Source organism: Fundulus heteroclitus, unplaced genomic scaffold (genome assembly GCF_011125445.2).
Source record: "Fundulus heteroclitus isolate FHET01 unplaced genomic scaffold, MU-UCD_Fhet_4.1 scaffold_67, whole genome shotgun sequence".
Taxonomy (NCBI): Eukaryota; Metazoa; Chordata; class Actinopteri; order Cyprinodontiformes; family Fundulidae; genus Fundulus; species Fundulus heteroclitus.
In genome coordinates, this window is record NW_023397110.1 from 939786 (window position 1) to 961663 (window position 21878).

Consider the following 21878-nt stretch of genomic DNA (forward strand, 5'->3'; position numbering starts at 1 on the left):
ACTGTTGCTGGTGTCTCTTTACATCTATAAAATTAACCAGAGCCAGCCCAAAGCAAAAGCAAACTAAGCAACTGCTTAGGGTCTGCAAAATCTACAAGGGGCACCCACGAGCAGTAGAACCTTTACATAAATCAGCCTCTGTATATATATATTAGAATTAATGTAAAATGTCCATGTGAATCATATTGTAAATCAGCGTAGTCTGACTGAAAAGTTCTGAGTGGCATTTTCAATGTTTCATGATAAAATGTTGTAAAAGTAGCATATCTGGTTTTGTGCTTTACCTTTCTACATATGACATGCATCTAAAATGCAGAAGTAAAGAAAATTTGTTATACTAGTGGTAAATTATGCCCAAACATCTGAACATGGATTGGAGAACAAGGGAATATTCTTTGGATGTCGTGATTGATGATGCTTGGAAGACTCCCAAAACAAATTCTGCGTAGGGCCCCATACAGGCTTGGACCGGCTCTGAAATGAACACTACACCCATCAGTATCCACATCGTTAATTGCGGTTTTAAAAGCCTGCACGGTTCCCAACATATCCATAACGTTCATCTTCAATTTGGCACGAGTCCCATAACTGACAGAGCGGCGTCTATTAAAGCCCTAATGCTGGATTTCATTACTTGCCATGTGTAACATCCAATTTAGGCTCTTGATGGCTACCGTGACCGCATTAACGTGGTGTTGACTTCTGATTCTTCCTCTCTGTCTCTTTGCCCTCTCATTTAATCCTCCTCCACACTCTCTGTGCCTTTTGCGTCACAATCATATTCATTCTTCCTCTGTCTATGCCCCCCTTCCCTCCTCCCTGGACCCTTTTCTAGTTCTGCATTTCAAGAAGCAGATATTGTCAGTTCTAAAGACAGTGGTCACGGCGACAGTGAACAGGGCGACAGCGATCACGACGCAACAAACCGGGGTCACTCAGCTGGTGAGTTTATCTACATCTCATAATAATTACTCCACCATTTCGGTCCTCACACATACACAGACCCACACAAAAACACCTCCCTGATCTGTTTCAGCATTGTGAGTTTGCGAATAGGATAATCTGAAATTGTTGGTGCGGACCATTGATTTTTTTCATTTCCTTAATTTGCCGAATGTGTGAGAAGGCCCCGAGCTCAGGGGTTGCTGGCTGGTATGAACAGGCCCCAGTTGTGTTGGGGGTGGGGTGGGAGGACTCTCTTTCTATGCCTGCCTCTGTAGCAGTGTGGTGCTGTACGGACAGCGACATGCGGTGAGGCTGTGTGGGGCCCACAGAGCTTTTGTTCCACAAATCAATATCCTCACTCAAGAGAAAATTAACTGCATGAAAGCTGAATTGATGTAATGAGATGCATTTCAATCAACCCCAGAGTCAATATGTTGTACAAACTCTGATCAGCTTCTCAATCCCTGCAAAACCAATAACCCAATGGCATGATGCTGCCACTTCTATGTTTCATGGTTGGGTTGGTGTGTTCGTCTAGATTTACCATGGCCCTCTTGTCTGCTTCTTTGAATAATTATTTAGTAAAGTGGCTTGATAGTTTTGGTAGAAAACCATGCTATTGCAGGTTTACTGTGCTATAGGCTTGCTTCTTGTTTTCTGGTAATTTATTAAACAATGCTATGTGAGATATTCTGAGGGATATTGTTTTCTTGACCTGATAAAATGACTTCAAAAGATGGTCTAAAGGGGACCAATAAGAAATGCACATAATATTTTTTCTCAACATATTTGAAATGCATGTATCATTTTCCTTCGGTATGTTTTAATCAAGTTCAGAGACCTTTAGTCTAGACTCTGCTTATCAGACACACTTATTGCTTTTGGATTCACCTCTTTTTTTGTTTGTGTTTTGTTTACCAGATATTTAATGTTCAGCATGAGTTTAATAAAGCCAAAATGTCACAATTAGCTCACATTTCCCCATCCAAGCTTTCGCTTGGGGTTCATTTGTAGACCTTCATTCCTTATCTGCCCTTACAGCATGATAAATTTCTGTGCAAAACAGGTTAGTAGATCCTATCATAAGCCTCTTCTAGTTCTCTCTAAAACTCTATTTAGTTAGTAACTGTTTATTGATCATGCCAGAGTCAGACAAAAACCTGAGCAATACAAAATCTAATTTCATATCGAACTGCCCTTTCTTTGTAAAGGGGCCGCTCCACGTGGCGCATGTAAGACCCCTGTCTAGACCGCAGTTTGCCAAATATCATAGCAGTGCAGGGAATACAAATAGAGAGGAGATCAGATAGTTGTTGTTGGGTAGTGAATGGGCCCCTCATTAGGCTCTGCAGCGTTTGACATTATTAATGAACTGAGCCTAAATAAAGAGCTTGTATGCAGCAGTGGTGTCACTCCCTGCCCTCGCTCATGAAACAGGTTGGGAAGGTCAAACTATGCGCAACTGAATGCGGCACTGGAAGAAATCCAAGTGTCCATCGTTATTTTTTTATTTTATTTTATTTATTTATTTATTGTGCAGGAACGCATTGCCGAGTGAAATAGATAAAAGGCTGATGTTCAAACATATTTTTTTTGCATTAAAAGATAACTGTCAAGATGTGATAAAGTGTTTCAGCATAAGCTTTCAGGACAAAAAGCCTGGGGGAAAAATGAGGAGATAATAGGGAGAATATCTTATATGCATAACTTCTTCTGCTAGCATGTAGACTCAGACTTTAGGAAGAAATCAGCCCTGACATGATATTCCAAGGCATGCCCGAGACTGTTTCAACACTTATTTTAGGTGGAAAATTGTCTTGAATTCCAATTTGCTGGCTTTTGGAGCACAGTGACAGGCTGTATACTTCTGAACCAATAACATGTTTCTTCAGCCTTTTTCTTTTTTTTTTGGCTTGGAGCTTTGCTCATTTGGCACAAGCATGGGAGTATACACAGTTGGTGCTTCGATTGTGTGTTTCATACCAGGGAAACCAACATTTGTTCCCCATGTTGGATTTAGAAGGGAACAGCTTACCACTCGACAGGAGGTAATGCCACATGACTGGTATTTTTTTAAAGATGGACACTTGAGTTTCACACACTTCTCTAAACAAAACCAGATGCTGTATGTTTTTTTGTGTGGGTGCAGAGGTATACAAGCGTCTGATTTAAAGTTTAGGTATGTAACCGATACCTACATGTGACCTGCTTGTCTGTGTACTTGTTTGTGTTATGTCTGAAGAAAACAAGGACTATGTTATGATGTCTGTATCGCAACAGCACTCTCATTTGAGACGGTGCTCAGCACGGGCTTAAATGAGATAAGTGTAAGAGGAGAGAGTGCTAGGTGCTGCTTGGAACTGTGCCTGTTGTATACAGTATTTCCATAACACAGATATCCCCACTGTTCAGTTGTCTCAGAGTGATTTATTGGTAATAAAATACTGTAATGTTTATTTTCTCATGGGCTTATATCATATATAGCACCTTACAAAAGTATTCACACCCTCTGAACTTCCATAATTCTTCACATTCTAATGGCTGATGTCTGTGTATATTTGGCTTGCATTTTCATTTACTCCCACTAAGAATTACGCATGACTGCAATAACAGCTGCAAGTCTTTTGAGATGTGTCTTTACCAGGTATGCACATCTAGAGACTGAAGTTTTCCCCCATTCTTCTTTGCAACATAGCTCAGTTTCGTTCTGGCTGGATAGATAGTTTCTGTTAATAGAAAATTGTCTTGTCTGTGGTTCTCAGTTGAATATAGTTCTGGATTTTGACCTTGCCACTCTAATGCATGGATTTTATCTAAAATCATTTTAATCTAAACTGAGCGTCTCTGACTCCGGTCTTCTGGAGCTTCTGGTATGAAACTTTAAGATTCAACCCATGTCTAGCTTGGCTATTTGCACATTTTTTCCAACCCAAAACATGCTATTTGTTCTCAGTTGACCAGAGCACATTTTTTCAAATGTTTGCTGTGCCGACTACATGGCTGGTGACAAACTACAAACTGGGCTTGTCATGGCATTCCTTCAACCATGGCTTTCTTTTTTCATAAAGGCCAGTTTTGTGGAGTGCACAGCTAACAGCCGCTCTGGCGGCAGATTCCACTACTTGTCTCTTTTCTGCTTGTTTCTTTAACACTTTCCCTGTATTCCTGTCAGTTTAGTTGGACAACCATATTTTGGTAGGTTTGTTATTGTGCCATACAGTTTTATTTTTTGATTGATGAACTGAACTGTGCTCTGTGAGCGGTCCAAGATATATATGTTGAAATATCTCAGATTATTACCTAAGTCTTCATTAAACATCTAAACCAGGAGTGGCGAATGCATGGCTTGCAAGCCACATGTGCCTCTTCTGCCTGTCCTGTGTAGCTCACAGCGACTTGACTGATCTGCCAAGGTTATCACTATTACCGCAGTTTGTGGGGTATTTTACTTAGAAAAATGTCTTTGAAAAATGAAAAAAATGTGTTTGAAAAATGAAAAAATGAAAAAACTTCCACCTGCAATCAACTTCTTTGCTAGGGTAGTTTACAAATGCTTTACCCTCAGAAATTTTTCGGTTACCGGTCTTGTGTGATCCTTGGTATTCATGATACTTTTTTGTCCACAAATGTTCTTTAACACACACCTAAACCTTCAGAGAGCACGTATCTATGCTAAGATTAAATGATACACAGTCTTTTTAGTATACCTGACTTCTGAAGGCCTCTGTTAGAACTGGATTTTATTTTGGTGAAACCAGAGTTGAAGGTACCTTTCACTTTATTCAGATTTGCATTTGTAAAATTTAGAATCACTGCAATTTAGTGGACATGTTTTTTTTATTTGATACTTTTAGAGTAGTTTGGTTAATAAATTGCCTTAGCCCCAAGTTTGACCAAAAGTCAATAAAGTAAAAACAGAAAAACCTTGAGGATTAACATATCAATTTATGTTAATCTGTTTTGTTTTATTTCCTTCTGCTACATCGGAATGTCACATTCCACCACAGATATTCTCTGGCTTTAGATTATAAACATTGGGCCTCTGTTGTAACAATCATTTGTGAAGTATAGTCCTAAAAGCAGTGTTCAACGTACTTGCGCTTCTGTTATTCAGCCCTATTTAATCACGTATTTGCTTTCATTAAGTGGCTCCCCACCACCGGCAAAATGCATGAGGGAGGAACAGCACTATGTAGTTCGCAGATCATTATAGGCTGCATTCAGTTGCTATAGGTCAGATGGCATATGGATTTAAATTCCACAATGCAGTTAAAAAGTCATTTTTTTCTGTAGTTAATGAATCCCAAATAACGTCTTAAAACCCCAGAGCCAATAACAAGCCAATACATTGCGTTTGTAATTTGACAAAATATGAAAAGGGGTATAAAGACTTTTTAAAGGCATTTTACTTTGTGCTGACAGTGTGTTCTCAAAATGGCCAAATGCAAAAGCCTTTGTAAAAATCTGTGTATAGAAACTGTGTTTCAGACATTTCTGTAGTGACAGTTTGAGAAGGCAAACTGTATGTATGTGCACATGCATATGTTTGAATTTATTTGACATGAATATATGCATGCTCCCATTTTCTGTTGTGGAATTACATCAGCTTTTCTGACACACACACATATTCTCTTCCTGGTTTTCTGTCAGGGTCTCATCCTTCATTCTGTCTCCCTCACACGTTGGCTCTCCGTAACACTCCGTTGATCAGTAATTCATTCCCAGATCCTTTGCATAGCAATTATCAAAGGAGGGTTTGAGGCAAGGTTTCCACGTGGGAATGTGCCGTACATTTTCCCTTTTTGGTGCATCTACGGAATATTTCAAATCAAGGGGGAAACCATTTCCAGTTGGCATATCATCAACTACACCTGTCGTAGCTTCCCGCTCGGCCGCTCGGCTAATACTTTAGAAAATAAGTCTCCTGATGTCATTTTAAATCAAAGGGACACTGCCTGTGAGGCTTAGAAACCCTAAAAAATGTGAGCAAATGGCTTTTCTGATAGCTGGTGTCTGGAGCGAAGCACCGGTGCATCAGGAGCAAAAGCAGTTTTGATTGAGCACCACACCTTTCACTTCTCCGCCCTGCTTTTTTTTTTTTAAATCCGGCACAGTTTACTCTCACCCTGCATCTAGAAAAAGGTAGAAAACATGGGCAAGGAAAACAGAAAAAAGGGTGGCAGATCAAACCAGGTAAAGTATTACCGTGGAAGGAAAAATAGACTCCTCAAAACTTTCAGTCAACTATGGAAAGCTGTGAGACAGGGAGGAAACTGGAAATTATCATTATCTTGACGTTTGTTTTGGTGCAAACAACAGCCGTGACAAATGGTCGAATAAATCACTGTGGTAAAGCAGTATTAGATTGCAGATTATGAATTAGTGGAGTGCCCTGAGTGGCCGTACCCCATGTCACTATGCTGTCAGATGAATTTAGCCAACAGGGTTTTGATACATGCTTTTCCTGTAGTCCTAAAATATAATAAAACTGAGAAGTTAAAGACAAAACACAGGCAAAGGTGTAAAGACTTAAGTTAAAACAATGTGTTATTACAAAATGCAATTTGTGCCATTAATAAGAAAGTGGAAAGCCTGAATTATTAAAGATAAATCAAGACAGTTGGGAGATGCTTAATGCATCCAAAATATATTATGACAAACAATGTTTCGGAACAAGGAAATCTTAATTGAAAATAGTGCAACTATATTAATGCAGGAAATAATGTATATGGACCCTGTTTGCCAGCCAAGTTCAAGCAGTGTGCATTAAAATGCTAAGTTTTCAGTTTCAAGAAAGTTTCAAAACTTTAATGCTAAAACTTCTATGACAGTATTTTATCTTGCCATGTTTGCTGGCATATTAAAAAGCATGTCTTTGGGTTTAAACATGAGGAAATAAAAGGGTATGTGTGGTATATCAAGTCCTATTTAACCTTTCAAATGTGCCCGTCACTTTTGATGTGCTCTTGTTCTATGTAATGTGTGTATATTGTGATCAGTGGGCTGGAATTTATAGTTTTCTGCTGAATTATGAATGGGTACATCACTTTTCTGTGGCACAAATTTAATTTAATATTTCTAATTTAATATTTAACTGGCAATCTACAAATTTAATTTCTGTGCTCTATGGATGCCCCCAAGTGGCCAGATAATCAGAAAGGAGATAACCTACCTCAGTTAAAGCATCCTACATGCCGAGGGGAGCAAAGCAAAACCTTTGTGCGGTACAAGATTTCATAGTATTAGTATTGGATGTTTGCAGCAATAGTTGAGTCCCAGTTATCTCAATTCTGGAGCAGTGTGGCACATTTGTGGTCTACACTGTTACGTGAGAGCTGAAGCACTCATGAAGTGGAATTTTTTGGGGCATGTACAAAAATCTTAAGCAGCCTGGCTTATCTAGTGATGATGGGGTATGCTAAAGAGATAAGCGGTTAGACATTGCTGGAGTGGTGTTTCCAAAACAACATTCGATATGCTGTGCTTGGTGAGACCAACAATATTTTTACATTTGGTTAAAACAGCATCAAATTCACTGTCTCCCAGCGACAGTGGCTGCTCACTGTAAAGCGTGTGCAGTGCAAAGCAGATATTCATATGGAAGGAGTCTTGCAGCTGGTGTCATGTTTCGAGCCCTCTGTCCCAAGCATTGTTAACTTTTCCTCTATCGTCAGCCTCGATGTGCTGTGCACAGGCCTCTGCATAGTCGCGCTCGGTAGGATTACTCATGGTTAATGCAAACACCAGTTGTCATTAATAAAGTGAGCTGTGACACGTTATCCTTGCTAACAAACCTTTGATGATTGCATGACAGAGTGACATATAGTATGACGCTTTCTCAAACAGGCTTGGCTTTGTTGCTTTCCATTTTTTTGTACGTCTCTATTCTGAATATTACTGTTTGCCTTGCAGGGAAATTATAACGGAAGTGCAAAGCAGTGCAAAGGGGCCACTTTTCAAATTAATCATTGCATTAATTTATTTATAAAAATATTGCAAATAGTTAACATGGTATGTATGTATGTATGTATGTATGTATGTATGTATGTATGTTTGTTTGTTTGTATGTATGTATGTATGCATGTGTATAAGGAAGATGAAAGGCAAAATAGACAGATACATAGGCAAATGCATAATGAGACAATCAGATAATGACTGTAGTAATGGTTTAGATCATCAAGGAACGTTCTTTTTATTTTCCTCATTTTTTGAGTTATGCCTCTGTGTTTTCTAGTATTTAGGTCAAAATGGTTTAAAAACAAACACAAAAGAAAAAGGAACCAAACTTTATTGTATTAAATCAAGCAAATTTTATTTCAGTGCATACCAAACTTTCTGAATTCATAGAGGAGTACAATAAAACACACAAACCAGGTATCAATAATAAATTGGCATCCTGAGCGTTTTTCTCTAACAGTGTGAAAGAGGAAATATTAATCAAGCTGACACATTTGTACAAAACCTGCTCTCCTGGCTCTCCCTTGGCTCAGATGCTGTGCTGCAACACTGAAAATTATAGCTGCGAACAATTTATCTGTCTGTCATTAGTAGAGGTAGTAGAAACCATCTTGCTTGTGTTTTGGTCCCATGTTTGGTTTCAAGTTTACTTATCTTAGTTTTGCTGGCCTGACAAAACTCAGGAAACTCCCATATCGCCCCGCGCTGTTGTTCAAATATTGAAACACCTGTGTCTGAATTCTCTCTGGATCTGGGGAGGACATGATAGAAAACAGAGGTATGGACAAAAGACACTCTCTAATGGGGGTGATGAAAAGAGCTTTAGGTGTGGACGAGGGAAGATTGAGAGAGGGGGAAAAAAATAAATGATCAGAGAAAATTAAGTGTGACAGAAAATAATATGAAGCAGAGAAAACGAAAAAGACACAGATGGACTGAAACAGTTGGAGGAACAAACACACAGACAAAAAGGGTGCAAGTAAAAAGCAATGTGCACAGTACACCCACAAAGTGAATATCAAGATGGGGCTGATGTTTTTCGCTGAAATTTGTTCTCCCCTCATTTCCTCGCTCCAAGTGGTTGGAGGTATGTCAGACAGCGCAATTAGTCAAATCGCACCAACATGGGATTTCAGAGACATGCGGAGATGTAATGTCGGGGAAAAAAAAGCAAGTGGGGAAAAAGCGAAGCACTGATTGCTTATTAGCACGTAGATTGTGTTTATATTCTGCAACTTTGTTTGCATCTTCTCTTCGAAGGTAATGTGTGTGTTTGTGTGTGTGTGTGTGTGTGTGTGTGTGTGTGCAAAAAGAGAACAAACATGCGCTCTTCCTGCCTGTTGAGGTCACGATGAGAAGAGTCTGCTGGCAGGGCCTGTCATTGCCAGTCACTGTTTTGGTTGTTGTTTTGCTTCCTGCCTGAGGAGGAAAAGGTGCATCTCGGGGATCAACAGCCACTTGGTTTCATGTGAGCACAGCCTGTCTGTCTGTTCACTCATGTATATTTCCATATCCTCGTTTAGGAAGCACTCTTCATGCAAGTGGGAGTTAGTTGCCAAATCTATGTATTAATAATGTTTATTTTTAAGTTTCTAATAGAAGTTTTTAGGCTTTGATGTGACATTTTCCAAACTGGATAAAGATTAGACACTGATGGATACAGAATACATTGATATACTCATGTAGAAGTAGCGTGTGCATGAATGACATGCAAAAACACCAATCGTGCACACACACCGTAGAACACACACACTCCCAAAGTGTATTCCGCAAAAAAAGAAATTAAAATAATGTTAGTTATAAGAAACGTTAATAATTAAATTCTATTGATCTGATGAAAATTATTCTAGATAGCTAGATATAGATTTCAATAATATTGAAGAGAATATTCAGTATGTTGTAGTGTTCTCCCTTGTCTTAATCTAAGGAACCTTCAGTGCTAAGGAAACCTGGAAAATAATCTTTTTGTTATGCTTTTACAAACTGAATAAAGGATTTGTCAATATCAAATTGTGTTTCAGTCAATATTTATTCAGTGCAGAATAATCCAGTTCAGGGTTAACAAGTCTGAGTTTTAAACTTGAGACAGTCAAAAGCAGTGGAGACTGCTTGTAAAGCTCAAAAATACACTTTATATTTAGTAGCAAATCAGAAACTATTGTGCATTCTTACAGTGATGGATAAAATGCAGTATTGCTTTTTGCAACAGCTTTGTTATGACCAGGTGCAAGTGTTCCTGCCTTCTGCAGAGTTGCATAGGCCTTTGTGAGTTTTGCACCTGTGCTTTAGTCCTTCTGCTGATTTGTTTCCACATTTAGAAGAACACACACATTGCAGGTTCCAGAAAGCTTTGGCGGCACAACAGCACAGAGATGACAGGAGGACCTGAGGTCAATGTCCTTTATGTCATGGGAGTGCATTCATTTGTGGGAAGTCCATAAAAAGGCTAAAGGCCAAGAGCATGATGAGCATTACAGAAATGCAATGATTTATATGCATCCAACCTTTAAAGATGCTATAAATATACATCAACCTAAAAGGTGAATCAGAGTGTATATTGAAGAAAATGCCATTCACACACCAAACTGGCATTTACAAAAGCTTCCCAGAACCACATTTGCTGTGCTGATCCTCTTGGAATTGTGAAGATTGCTTCATATATATTCTCCACCTTTTCAGCCACCCCTCTTGCTTTCACTGAGCCACATTTCTCCTGTGTTAGGTTGGGATGAAAACAAATGCACCCTCTGGCAGCAAAAGCCCTGATGCATGCTCATTGTGTGGCACTCGCGGATGAGAGAGGGGTAAACAAACTGAATAGACATGTGATGTTTCTAAAATTTGCTAAATCAAGCACAGTGTGTTGGGCAGAATAGAGGAAAAAGCAACTGTCAGTTCTTATGAATCAGAGGTTTTCTACAACTCCCCTTTTCTATGCAGATTTACTCAAGTAAATAACAGAGCAGTTTAAATGCAGGTCATAGGTTCAAAGTGTTCTCCGTGAATATTGTGGCATAATAAGGGAGGTATATTTTTCTAGATAATTGTAAACTGTTAAAGGGCACAGCTCAATATTTACAATGCTTTCCAAAGTATTCGCATCCTTTGAACCATTATTTTCATTTGTGTCGCGTTACAACTAGAAACGTCAATGCATTTTAATGAGATTTAGTGTACTACTGCCAAACAATGTAGTGCATAATTGTCTAAAACAAGGAAAAGTGTGCATTGTGCATTTGTATTTAGATCTCTTCACTCTGATACCGCTAAACAATGTTAACAAGTTGCTTTCAGAAAAAAAAAAAATCATTTTAGTATCGCAGCGTAGTAACTAGTAATTTGACCTGTGCATAAATCCAGCTTTTAGGTGAAGGCCTCAGGGGTTTAGTAGAGAACCTTTGTGAACTAACAACATTTTCAATAGCAAAGAAGACACCAGATAGGTTTGTCATTAAGTGGTGGAGAAAAGTAAAGCTGGTTTAGGTTATAAAACAATATCTCAGACTTTAAACAGAACGCAAGACACACCATGCCCACCGTGAAACATGTTGGTGGCAGCATCATGCTGTGACGATTTTTCCTCCTCATCAGGAAAAGAGAAGCTGTTCAGCTGATATGAAAATAAATGGAGTTAAAAACAAGGCAATCCTGGAAGAAAAACTATTAGACATAAGGTTGTTGTCCTGGTGTAAGGTGTAGGCTCACCCTAAACCCATAGCCGAAGTGACAAGGGAATAGTTTAGTTCAGGTGCGTTCAACTTTGGTCCCCAGTGGTCGATGTATTGAAGATTTGAGTTGTGCCCAAGCTAAAAGGCACATTTTCACATGGTTTAACTACCAAATCAGACTGTCACATAGGCCTTCTGAAGCAGGCTAATGGACTATTAATTTGATTCAGGAATAATGAATTAGTGCAACCTTAGCAAAACTCGCAGGTCAGAAACCTTGAACATCAAAGTTACAATGGACCCGTCAAGTCCAAACCTAGGTGCATCTAAGAATTAGTGGCAAGGCTTAAAACTTATTCTCATACACTGTCCAATCTGACTGAGTATGACAGTTTTTACAAACAACAATGTTGAAATATCTTATTCTCTACATGTATAAAACATGTAGAGACAAACAACAACAAAAGACTTTCAGCTGTAATTTCAGCAACACAGGAGGGGCTGGATACATATTTATTTTCTACTTTAGGTTGTTATTTGTGAAGATAATGAAAACAGCGTATCCTTTTCTTTTCACCTCACACTTATCCACTGCTTTGTGTTTGTCTAGCCTGCAAAATCCCAATGAAATACTTTGAAGTCAGCGGTTATGTGAAAAAAGTTGGAAAATCCTAAGGAGAATGAATAATTTTGGATGCCACTGTAAATATTTTTGTTCTGCAAAATTGAAAGTGAATGGAAATTATCTCTGTAAGATAGGGTAAAACTATTAAAACGTACACACTTAATGAGATATATTAAATGTTCCTTCATCTGAATCAATGTCTTTCCTCACTCGGCTCACCTCAGTTTAACCCCTCTCTGGTCTCCATCTGTTTTTTATCTGACCATCACTCTTTCCATCTGCGACTGCCCAAGGCTCCCTTCTCCTTCCTGATGGTTCTTGCTGTGTTGTCGCCTTTTTCCCGCATGCCGGTCCTATCTGTGAAATCGATGGCTCCCTGAGCCTGTTTGGCCCTCGCTGCCTGTGAGCCGTGTGTCTTCACTGGCTCTCTGTCCACTGTGCAGTCGTATTGCCTTCCTTGCACTCCGTGGGGGCCTCAATTAGTGGCAATATTAGATTCACAGTATGCTCACAAACACGCAAGACTGAATCAGTCACAGTGTCAGTTCTATGACAATGTGATGGAACATAAAAGTGGAGGGATTTAAATGTTTACTGAAAGAGTTTTAAAATTAGAATGACCTGGTTAATATCACTGTGATTTAACTCAAAGTTAGAAGTTTATTGCTTTTATGTTTTATAACTGGTCTGATAAAGAATTTGCCTTTTGAGTTGTTTAAAATTATCTCATGTTTCTGCCTATTTCTGTCTTTAATATTCAAGTTTATGCATGGCTAAATTAAGGAAAAACTACTTTTGACAACTAGATTTTTTAGTAGCTCTCTGAAGATGGTGAAGATATTTTTACCTGGTTCCTGATCAATATCTGTGGCTATATGTTCACTAGATAAAGCCTTAAGGGAAAAATATAGGGTAAAACAAGTTTCCAAAGTGCCTGGTGTATCACTTGGGTGAGTTTACTGCTCTGAACGAATGATGATAGGGCAACTCCACACTCTTTTAGTTTGAAGCTTGTTAAATTGGCATCAGACAGAAGGGGCATGTCTGAAATGCACAGACCAGTAGAGCAGTAGCATCCAATCTGACATAAGAAACATAATAAAACTGAAAAATAAGGCAACCTACACAACCAGCCTTAATGAGTGCTGTGAATTTCCTTTGTTTCTTTCATAGTAGGTTTTAATTATCCAAATTCTTACTGTGCAAATTATTTTTAGGATGCACAGTGCAGAGATCTAATTGCGATCTTCACCAACCTGTACACTCCTAATTAGTTATCAATAAAGTATTTTTTTGGAAAAGCTTGTAATTGCGAGTTTAGATGTATTCAGTGCATGTTTTTTTATATCTACTAAAATGAATTCAATTTTTCATCCTGATCAGGAAAATACTTTGAAATTGTGCACCAATAGGACTTTACCAACACAAGCAAGATTTTAATTAAATCATGTGTTATACCCAGAAAATGTTAAAATGTTTTATTTAAAAAATAGTCAACAAATCCCACCCAGCCTTTCCATTGTTTTCCAAATCAAATACATTTTAAAACCTAACAAAAAGTAATATTAAGGTGATTGTAATGTTTGACAGGCTAGTACCAGTGGGGGTGATTTAAAAGCGATGGACTGCAGTCTCCCATCAGGGGGCCATTGCCCTCACAACTCTTGGGAAAAGCTGTTTATTTGTTTTGGCTTTGAGGCTTTTAAAGCATTTACCTGATGGGAGAGGGGCAAACAGCGCATTGCCTCGGTGGGTGGGATCAGTGGAGATACATCTGGCCCTTCTTTGGACTTGTTCTGCATAAATTGAGTCTAGATCCTGCAGACGGAATCCCACAATCCCCTGCACTGTTCTCATCACCCATGCTAGGTCCTTCCTGTTCTGGACTGTGCAGTTCCCATACCATACCTTTATGTTGATACATAAAACACTCTACCTATGGTAGCTCTATAGAAGTTCTTTAGCAGTTTAGTGGGAAGTCTAGACCTTTTCAGTTTTCTGAGGAAGAAGAGCCGTTGTTGGGCTCGGAGGAGATGTGAATGCCCAGAAACCTAATACTGTCCATGCGCTCCACTACCTCCGCCTGTATGTAGAGAGGAGCGTGTTTAGTCCTCCTGGAAATGTATTTAATGATATTTAGAAGAAATAACATTTCTGTTTAACTTTTTTGTAAATCGTACATAAAATGTAAATGTACTGATGTACTGATTGTGCTGAAATCAAATGCCTTGTTGTATGAAACAACCCAGTAATTAAAAACCCGATTCTGATTCTTACTGCCAGTGTTGGCGCAGATCCAGTCAGGTGAACAAATCTAAAGCAGTGTATTGCTGCCATTTGTAGTTAACTGTTGATCATCAGTTTATACTGAATCTTGTGTTGGATGTCTACATAAACCTAGTTTATGTCAATGTTGCTTCAGGATTGATTATGGGCGCAACGTCTGGAGAGAGGAAAGAAGGTGCAGTAAAGCAATGTGTTTAAATAGCCTTACTTCCAAGTAGCTCATTTGCTGTTTAGTCAAATTGTTTTTATCTACTTTAATTATTACAGACTTATGTCTTCTGATGTTGGAAGATCTTCAAATGTGACTATTTGCTCTACCTGTGCTTTAGTTGAAAACACTCAAAATATCAAAGGCCATATGAATGAGGTGGAGTATCCACTATACATGCTTATATGCCTGATATAAACATGATAGTATTTTTTTCAGTTTGAGCTTGCAACTTTTATAATATGCTTTTTGTTATACCTGATTGAATATGATGAAAATGAATAAATAAACTAGCAAGGTCAGTATAAGTGTATAAAAACCCTTCAAAAAATCTGAAGAGCTTTACCTTTGCAAGATTAAAGCACATGTCACACAAGTCAATTCAAAAGACACACTATGTCAAATATTTTGTTTTCCTTGACTTTTTTTCTAGACAAAACTCACACCTAAAAACTTTTCTCACACTTGTATCACATCCATCTTAAATTCGCATATTGTAGAGAATCTACAAAAAAGGGAAAACTAAAATCTACAAGGTCTTTATAATTGTGACTTTGGTCTATGTGTCTTGTTCTCTGTTTTTCAAATTTCTTCATCTCTTAATGTGCTTTAACAATACTGTTCCACATTCATGACTCTGTATTACATTATATCATTTTAGATGTTAATTTGATCATCTTTTTGCAGATTTTCTTTTCTTTTTTGGCTGTAGCTTTGTGTCAATTACACAGTCAGTCATCTTCTCTAAGGATGAGTGACAGAGTGGGATTAAACAACTGAATATTTTGTTCGCTTTTGTGCCACATTTCCTACAGTGATTGTCATTCTTTAGAATTATAAAGTAAGATTTCCTGTTTTGTCTCTTCGTGTTTCAAAATCAAGTGAGTGTCAGAGGATGATGGATGAGAGGGGTGAAGTGCTTTCGTTACCTCACATCACTTTGATTGCTTATTTCTTTCTAAATGAAAGGGATGAGGAGAAAAGCAAACAATACTCTTCATCAGTTTTGGCTTTGTCTCTTTGATGAATAGCTTTGCTGCACATTTCCTGCTTTTGACACCGGCAAAGGATTGCTAACTTGTGCTGCTTCTCATAGTGTCTTCCTATCATCTCACTTTCAGTCTTTTATCCACTCCAAATATCTGCCATCTTTTGTCTATGATGAGCTTTCTTTTCTCTCCTATTTATTATCTCTTAAACCTCAAGGCAGCTTTATTACTTTCAATCTTTACGTGCGGTGCTTCCACTTACCTGACTTGTTTCAATCTTCTCTGCAGGTGCTGACCTGTTCTCCAACTGCACAGAGGAGTGCAAGGCCCTGGGTCACTCTGACCGCTGCTGGATGCCATCCTTTGTGCCATCAGACGGGCGCCAAGGGCCGGATTACCGCAGCAATCTTCATGTCCCCGGCATGGATGCCACGCTACCCGACACTGAGGTACCCTGCTCCGTCGACCTCTCCAACCAACTCACCATGACCTCTTCCACTGCCTCGTCCAACGATAGGTCATTCTCCACCTTTGGCAAGGACGGTCAAAGATCACAGTCACACCACAGCCTTCAAAATCACCTCCATCAGCAACAGCAGCAGTACAGCTCCAGCACGCTAGAGAGGAAAGAGTATGATAGGGGGACCCTACCATACAAACCAACCTTTCTCTGTGAGTATCAGTATGAAACCTCGCTGGGACCCTACGACTTTGGTCTGGTCCAGTACAGAAACTAAAGGAGGGGACATTGAATCTGCATCTTAATTCTGATTTGGACCTTTTATGTTGTTTATCAAGTTTTATTTTTTCTGTGTTTAATGGGTTCAAGAATATGGCTTTATATTTAGTTGTATTTTGGCTCAGTATTTTCTTTTTTGTAATTTATGATTTCTTTGTTTTCAATTGTAAAATGTATTAATTGCTTACCCCCTTTCTTAAAAAATTCGTAAAGTTTTTTAACTTAACATAACTCATAAATGCTGCCTGTAATCACTGGACTTATTTTAAAATAAACCAAAAAAAAATAATTTGACTCATGCTATTTTGATGTAGCCACTTTTTCTTATTTTTTTTTTTCTTATTTTTTCTCTAAATTACTCCTCCCTTTAAAATCCTTCCTATCTGATGCTCATATTTGTAAAGGTCAACAACACTTGCATGAATCATGTATAAAATACACTCTGACATATCTAATCATCTCAATAAGTAAGAGTATCATCAAAAAATTAATTTATTTCAGTCATTCCATTCAGTAACAGAAACCTATATGCTATGATTACACAAAGAGTATTATATTTCAAGCCTTTATGTGAATTTTACAGATTGTAAAAATCTAAAATTTAGTTTCTCAGAAAAAGTGAATGTACTGTACATGAACTGTACCATATATACAGTATATGATTAGAGCCCATTTTTAAAGAAATGTTGCATCCTTACAGTATGCAGTGGAGGTCATCAGCATATACCTATGCTGAGGTGCAATGGAAGCAAGGATCTTTAATAACATCTCTTGTCGCTCATCTTCTTCTTGGCTTCACAGATTCTGAATTGGGTTTAGGTCAGGCCTGTTTTCTGGCCAATAAAGCCCAGCAATACCATGATCATTTAAGCAGTAAGGACAGGTTCCAAGTCCAGGTAGAAAATTAAATCGCTCTCTTGTCAGCAGAGGCAGAAGTATGACGTGCTGGAAAATTTTCTTGTTGATTTCTTGTTGACATTTGACTTACCAAAACACAGGGAACCGACTTCAGCAAAGAGCACTGATCACGAAATTGTCAGAGACTGTGAAGCATTCACAGAGGACTTTAATTCTGGACCTCGCTACTCTTCTTCCTGTCTCTGGAACATTGATATCTAAATGTAAATAAAATATGTTTTATCTTAAAAAAGAACAAGTGACACAGTTTTTAGCAATGTTGCTTTGCAGCGAATAGGCCCCCTGGCTAGGGCCTTTCTGCTTGGAGTTTGCATATTCTCTCTGTGTGTAGGTAGGTTCTGTGTAATAAATTATAATCCTCCCACAGTCCAAAAACACACTAAATAGGTCAATTGGCATTTTGAAATTGCACTTAGGCCCTAGTGTTACACTGTGATGGACTGACAAACTGTCCAGGGTATACCCCGCCTCTCACCTATTGACACCTTGAGATAGTTGCCAACCCCCTCAAACCTAGAACAATTAAGCTGGTATAGAAAATGAATGGATAAAATGAGCACTCTGGACCACTGATCCACTGTCCCATCCCCTTTCTCCATTAGCCAAGCTAAAACCCTTGTGATGTTGTCTCTAGCTTAACACAAGGATGTAACAGCTGTACTCCATGCCTTGTATACATCTGTGTGTATGTTGGCTCTTGCAACCATTACTCTACTCCTTGTGGATCTATCCCAAATTCTTAAATGGACTTTGTTTCACAGTTATTCCAAGACTTCAGAGTTCACCGTTGTTTGTGAAACTTTTTTAACCACGTTTACCTTCATAATTTCTAATATGCTTGAATACAGAACCTTTTGGATAGCCAGCTTCCTTTTATTTTTTTTATTGTTTCCCTCCATGTAGAGGGTGTCAGTAGCTGTCTGCAAGACAAGTAACAGGTGTAAGCTATAGCATGGTCATAACGCAGCATCTATTTTCAAAAAACACTTTTATGTCTTATGTAATATTTTAGTTTTCAGGGAAACTAAACAGAAAATTTCCATTGGCCATAATGCCATAATCATCACTATAAAAATAAAATTAACTAAAATAAACAATTAAATTATATTCCACTGTGTGAAAATATTGAGCTTTAATTGTTGGACTGAATTACTGAATGCATTTTTCAATGATATTGTCATTTATTGAGATCCACCTGCACTGGCAAGTATATACTTGATCGAATTTGACTTCACACAAAGAAAGGAAGTACAAGAGAGATTACCTCATAAAGTAGAGCACACCTCTCCACTTTTTCATCAACATTTCTGAGCATGAGCATTCTGACTTCCCTACTGAGTAGCTCAAAAGGTGAAGCGCACCACCCACACTTCTTTACAAGGAGTAAGTCCATTTTGCTCTGAAAAGGAGACCAAGTGTCTATACTTGCTTAGTTGACATAAAGAGGGATGGTGAGTAAGACTTTACAAGTTCAAGATTTTCCTGCTAGAAAAGTCACAGACACAATGTATTTTCAACAATGTTGGAAAGAAGCACGGTATAAGGTTGCCTGACTTTGGCAGGTAAAACCTACTGATGTACATTGGAATAAAAGTTTGGATTTCCATGCTCAAATAAGATGAATTGGATTCTTAAAGGGAAAAAAGCTGATTGGCAGTACATTTCAAGCTGCTTTCAATTTATTTCAAAGCTCTCACATTGCATGGATATTCTATTAGCTCTAAGAGTAGAGAACGGAATTGATATACACATACAGTGGGGAAGTCATTTCCAGTCATCTCAACACAATGTTAACCACCATCATCCATGATCCTGCATGCTGGCTGTGGGCTAACTCTCAGGTTAATGATGGGTACAATAACCTGTTTTTTTTTCTTCTTTTTTTATGACTTAACAGAGAAAAGCTATCCTCCTCTTGCACATCTGATTGTGTGAAAAGTAATTGGTATTTAGCCTTTAGGTTCAAGAGTCTTTTTAGCTCCAAATATAACTGTATGTCTTATGATGTCTGCCTTGCAGGGTTGGAAAACATGCACTTGGTTCAATTATTATCAGTTTGCTTAACTGCTTAACTTTTTTAGTGTAGAATTTCTTCAGACTTGTTGACTTTATGAGAGAAAGGCAATACCAGTCAACCAAGCTGAGACTCTCTTAACCATAGGTGTCATGTTTTCCATTTAAAAAATTGCTCGGAGAACTACTATCTGCTGATCATCAGGATTCCCTTGTAAAAGGATTAGTAAATGCTTAATGACCCATTTATTGATAATTAATGAAGCAATTAGAGCTCTTTGTATCTGTTATGTATGCGTTAGGCAGACAAAAGATTTTGACAATTTATTGTCACTGATGGAGGTGTTTTCACTCCACTCCTAAATTAGCTTTACAGTAGTATGCTGTAAGAACCAGCCATTTGGTGTATAAATAACTTCACACGGTCCTTTGTGGCATGTATCCTTCAAGAGACGATATTTCGAGCTGATTGTGCCACTAAAAAGCCTCATGGGAAAAGAAAAGGTTTAAATTGTCTTAACGAGTGTGTGTTCTCTTTCTTTTCAGCCCGCAAAAGGATTTGCTAGCTCATTCCACGTAGACCTGTCGGAGACAGCGTGAATTTATGTACTACACCATCGACACTGATGCTAAAGACAGTAAAACAGAACTAAAACAAACGGCAACTTGGACAACAGCAACCTTGGCTAAACTTCATTTTCTCGGGTGGCGAACTGTAACGGAACCTTGGCGGTGACTGCTGAGGGAGAAAAAAGGAGAAATAATTACTGAGTAGCTGTAAACCTCTTGATACCCAAGGAGCAATTCAAGGCCTTATTTCACTCAGCAGGACTGAGACCGGCATGAAACTCTTGACCACATGAAGATTATAATGGTATAAGATTATAAAGAGAAGGAATTGAAATATCAAAGTGAGTAAGACAAAGGGGAACTAATTAAATTAGAGAGGTGTTATTTGCCCCCTGCCTGAGTGGGGGTTAGCCTCTAGAAATATGTGTGTGCCTGTTTACATCGAGAGAAAATTGTTTCTGTACAAACTTCAACCAATGTCACACTGAACCCTTTAGCTATTTCTATGATCACCACAAAGCCAGCTGTACAGAGACTGTTTTGGGGGCAAAAAAGACTGACAACGAGAGACTGAGACAGCAGATGACGTGAGAAAAAGAGCAAAGGAGTAGGTAATGTACAGGAATTTTTTTTAAAAAAAAGCAAACAAGTGCAGTACTATAGATTCTGTATCTCGGTATTTTGTTTGTTAGTTTTTTGTTTTTTTTGACCTGACTGTCTTTATATACTTTCTCTTTTTTGTTTCTGTTGTTCTTTCTGTGCGGTCCAAGTGTGCAGACTCTTAGAATATACAAACTCACAGTTTCAGATTGGCACTTGTGGTCTAAAGTTGGGTTCAGTCCTCTTTTAAACTTAGCTAGCCACTTCAGGAAGGAGATTTGGACAAATCACTGTGTTAATGTAGAATCTCATTTTGGAGTTTAGGAATAAAATACCAGAAAATGAATGTTTCATGTTTGTTCATGTTTTTAAAATGCTTCTTATTGTTTCTTAAGGTCCTTCCTGAGCTGATAGCAAAGAAAGTGTAATGACCCATCACGGGGATTTGGTTCTCTTGATGCCATTGGCATATACATAACCAATCAGACACACTCAGTGTTTTTTATCATGTGTGCAAAGTGTTTACTGTACTATTTTAAAAACTTATAAATGAATATAAATCTATCTATCTCTCTCTCTTTCTCTCTCTCTACATATATACATATATATATATATATATAATTAAAACTATATATATATATACACAATATACTTTTTCTGAAAACTGTGTAACCATTGATTAGTTTTACACTTCATTATGTCTCTGAATCTAATAATACAAAGTGCTACAAAATCAAGACTTATATTGTTTTATTTAAATCAGGAGAGCTTAGCTTACAAAGCTAAACTTTACGACAGCCAATGGTTAAGTTAATGTTCTTATTTGATTGTTACTTTTCACTGTTTACATATGCCAGGCCTTGTTGTGTGCTGCAAAGACACCATTTAAGTTGTTTTGACCTGTATTGTATTATTCCTAGCAGAATATTTGATGATGTACAGAATGGAAACTGTCACAATCCAGCAAGATTTCAAAGGCTTTACAATCATAAAAGTAAGACATACACATTACACAAAAACAGGTTATATATATATTGATGAATATTGCACATACATGCATATATACAAATACAACACACACACACACACACACACACACACACACACACACACACACGTAAAGTGGTGATAAATAAACAGTGTCATTGACGTTTTCCTAAGTGTGTTTTGTTGTGTTTATCTTGAAAATGTGTATTGTTTAAGTTTATAATCAGTTTATAACGGCCACATGAGTTAATTTTGTTTTTGTTCAAAATTTAGTTTTGTTTTTTCTTTGCATTTTTTTCTTAAAATCCTAGAGTGGATGAATAGAATTTCAGTAATGCAGTATAAAAGTAATTGTGTAAGTAAGTGTGTAAAA

General features: G+C 38.0%; 1 protein-coding gene across 3 annotated transcripts in view; it reads left to right on the forward strand.

The window, feature by feature from the left end:
* Positions 1-21678, forward strand: part of pcdh10a (protocadherin 10a) — a 27907-nt gene extending 6229 nt beyond the window's left edge. The window contains exons 3-5 of one of the 3 annotated variants that reach the window (XM_012870206.3): positions 836-942; positions 15967-16350; positions 19895-21678. In XM_012870206.3, coding sequence (XP_012725660.1) covers positions 836-942; positions 15967-16350; positions 19895-19914 — 511 coding nt within the window. In that variant the 3' untranslated portion in view covers positions 19915-21678. Of the gene's footprint in view, positions 1-835; positions 943-15966; positions 16717-19894 lie in introns of those variants that run through there. The other 2 variants (XM_012870207.3, XM_012870205.3) reach the window with 2 other exon arrangements.
* Positions 21679-21878: the final 200 nt, after the last annotated feature.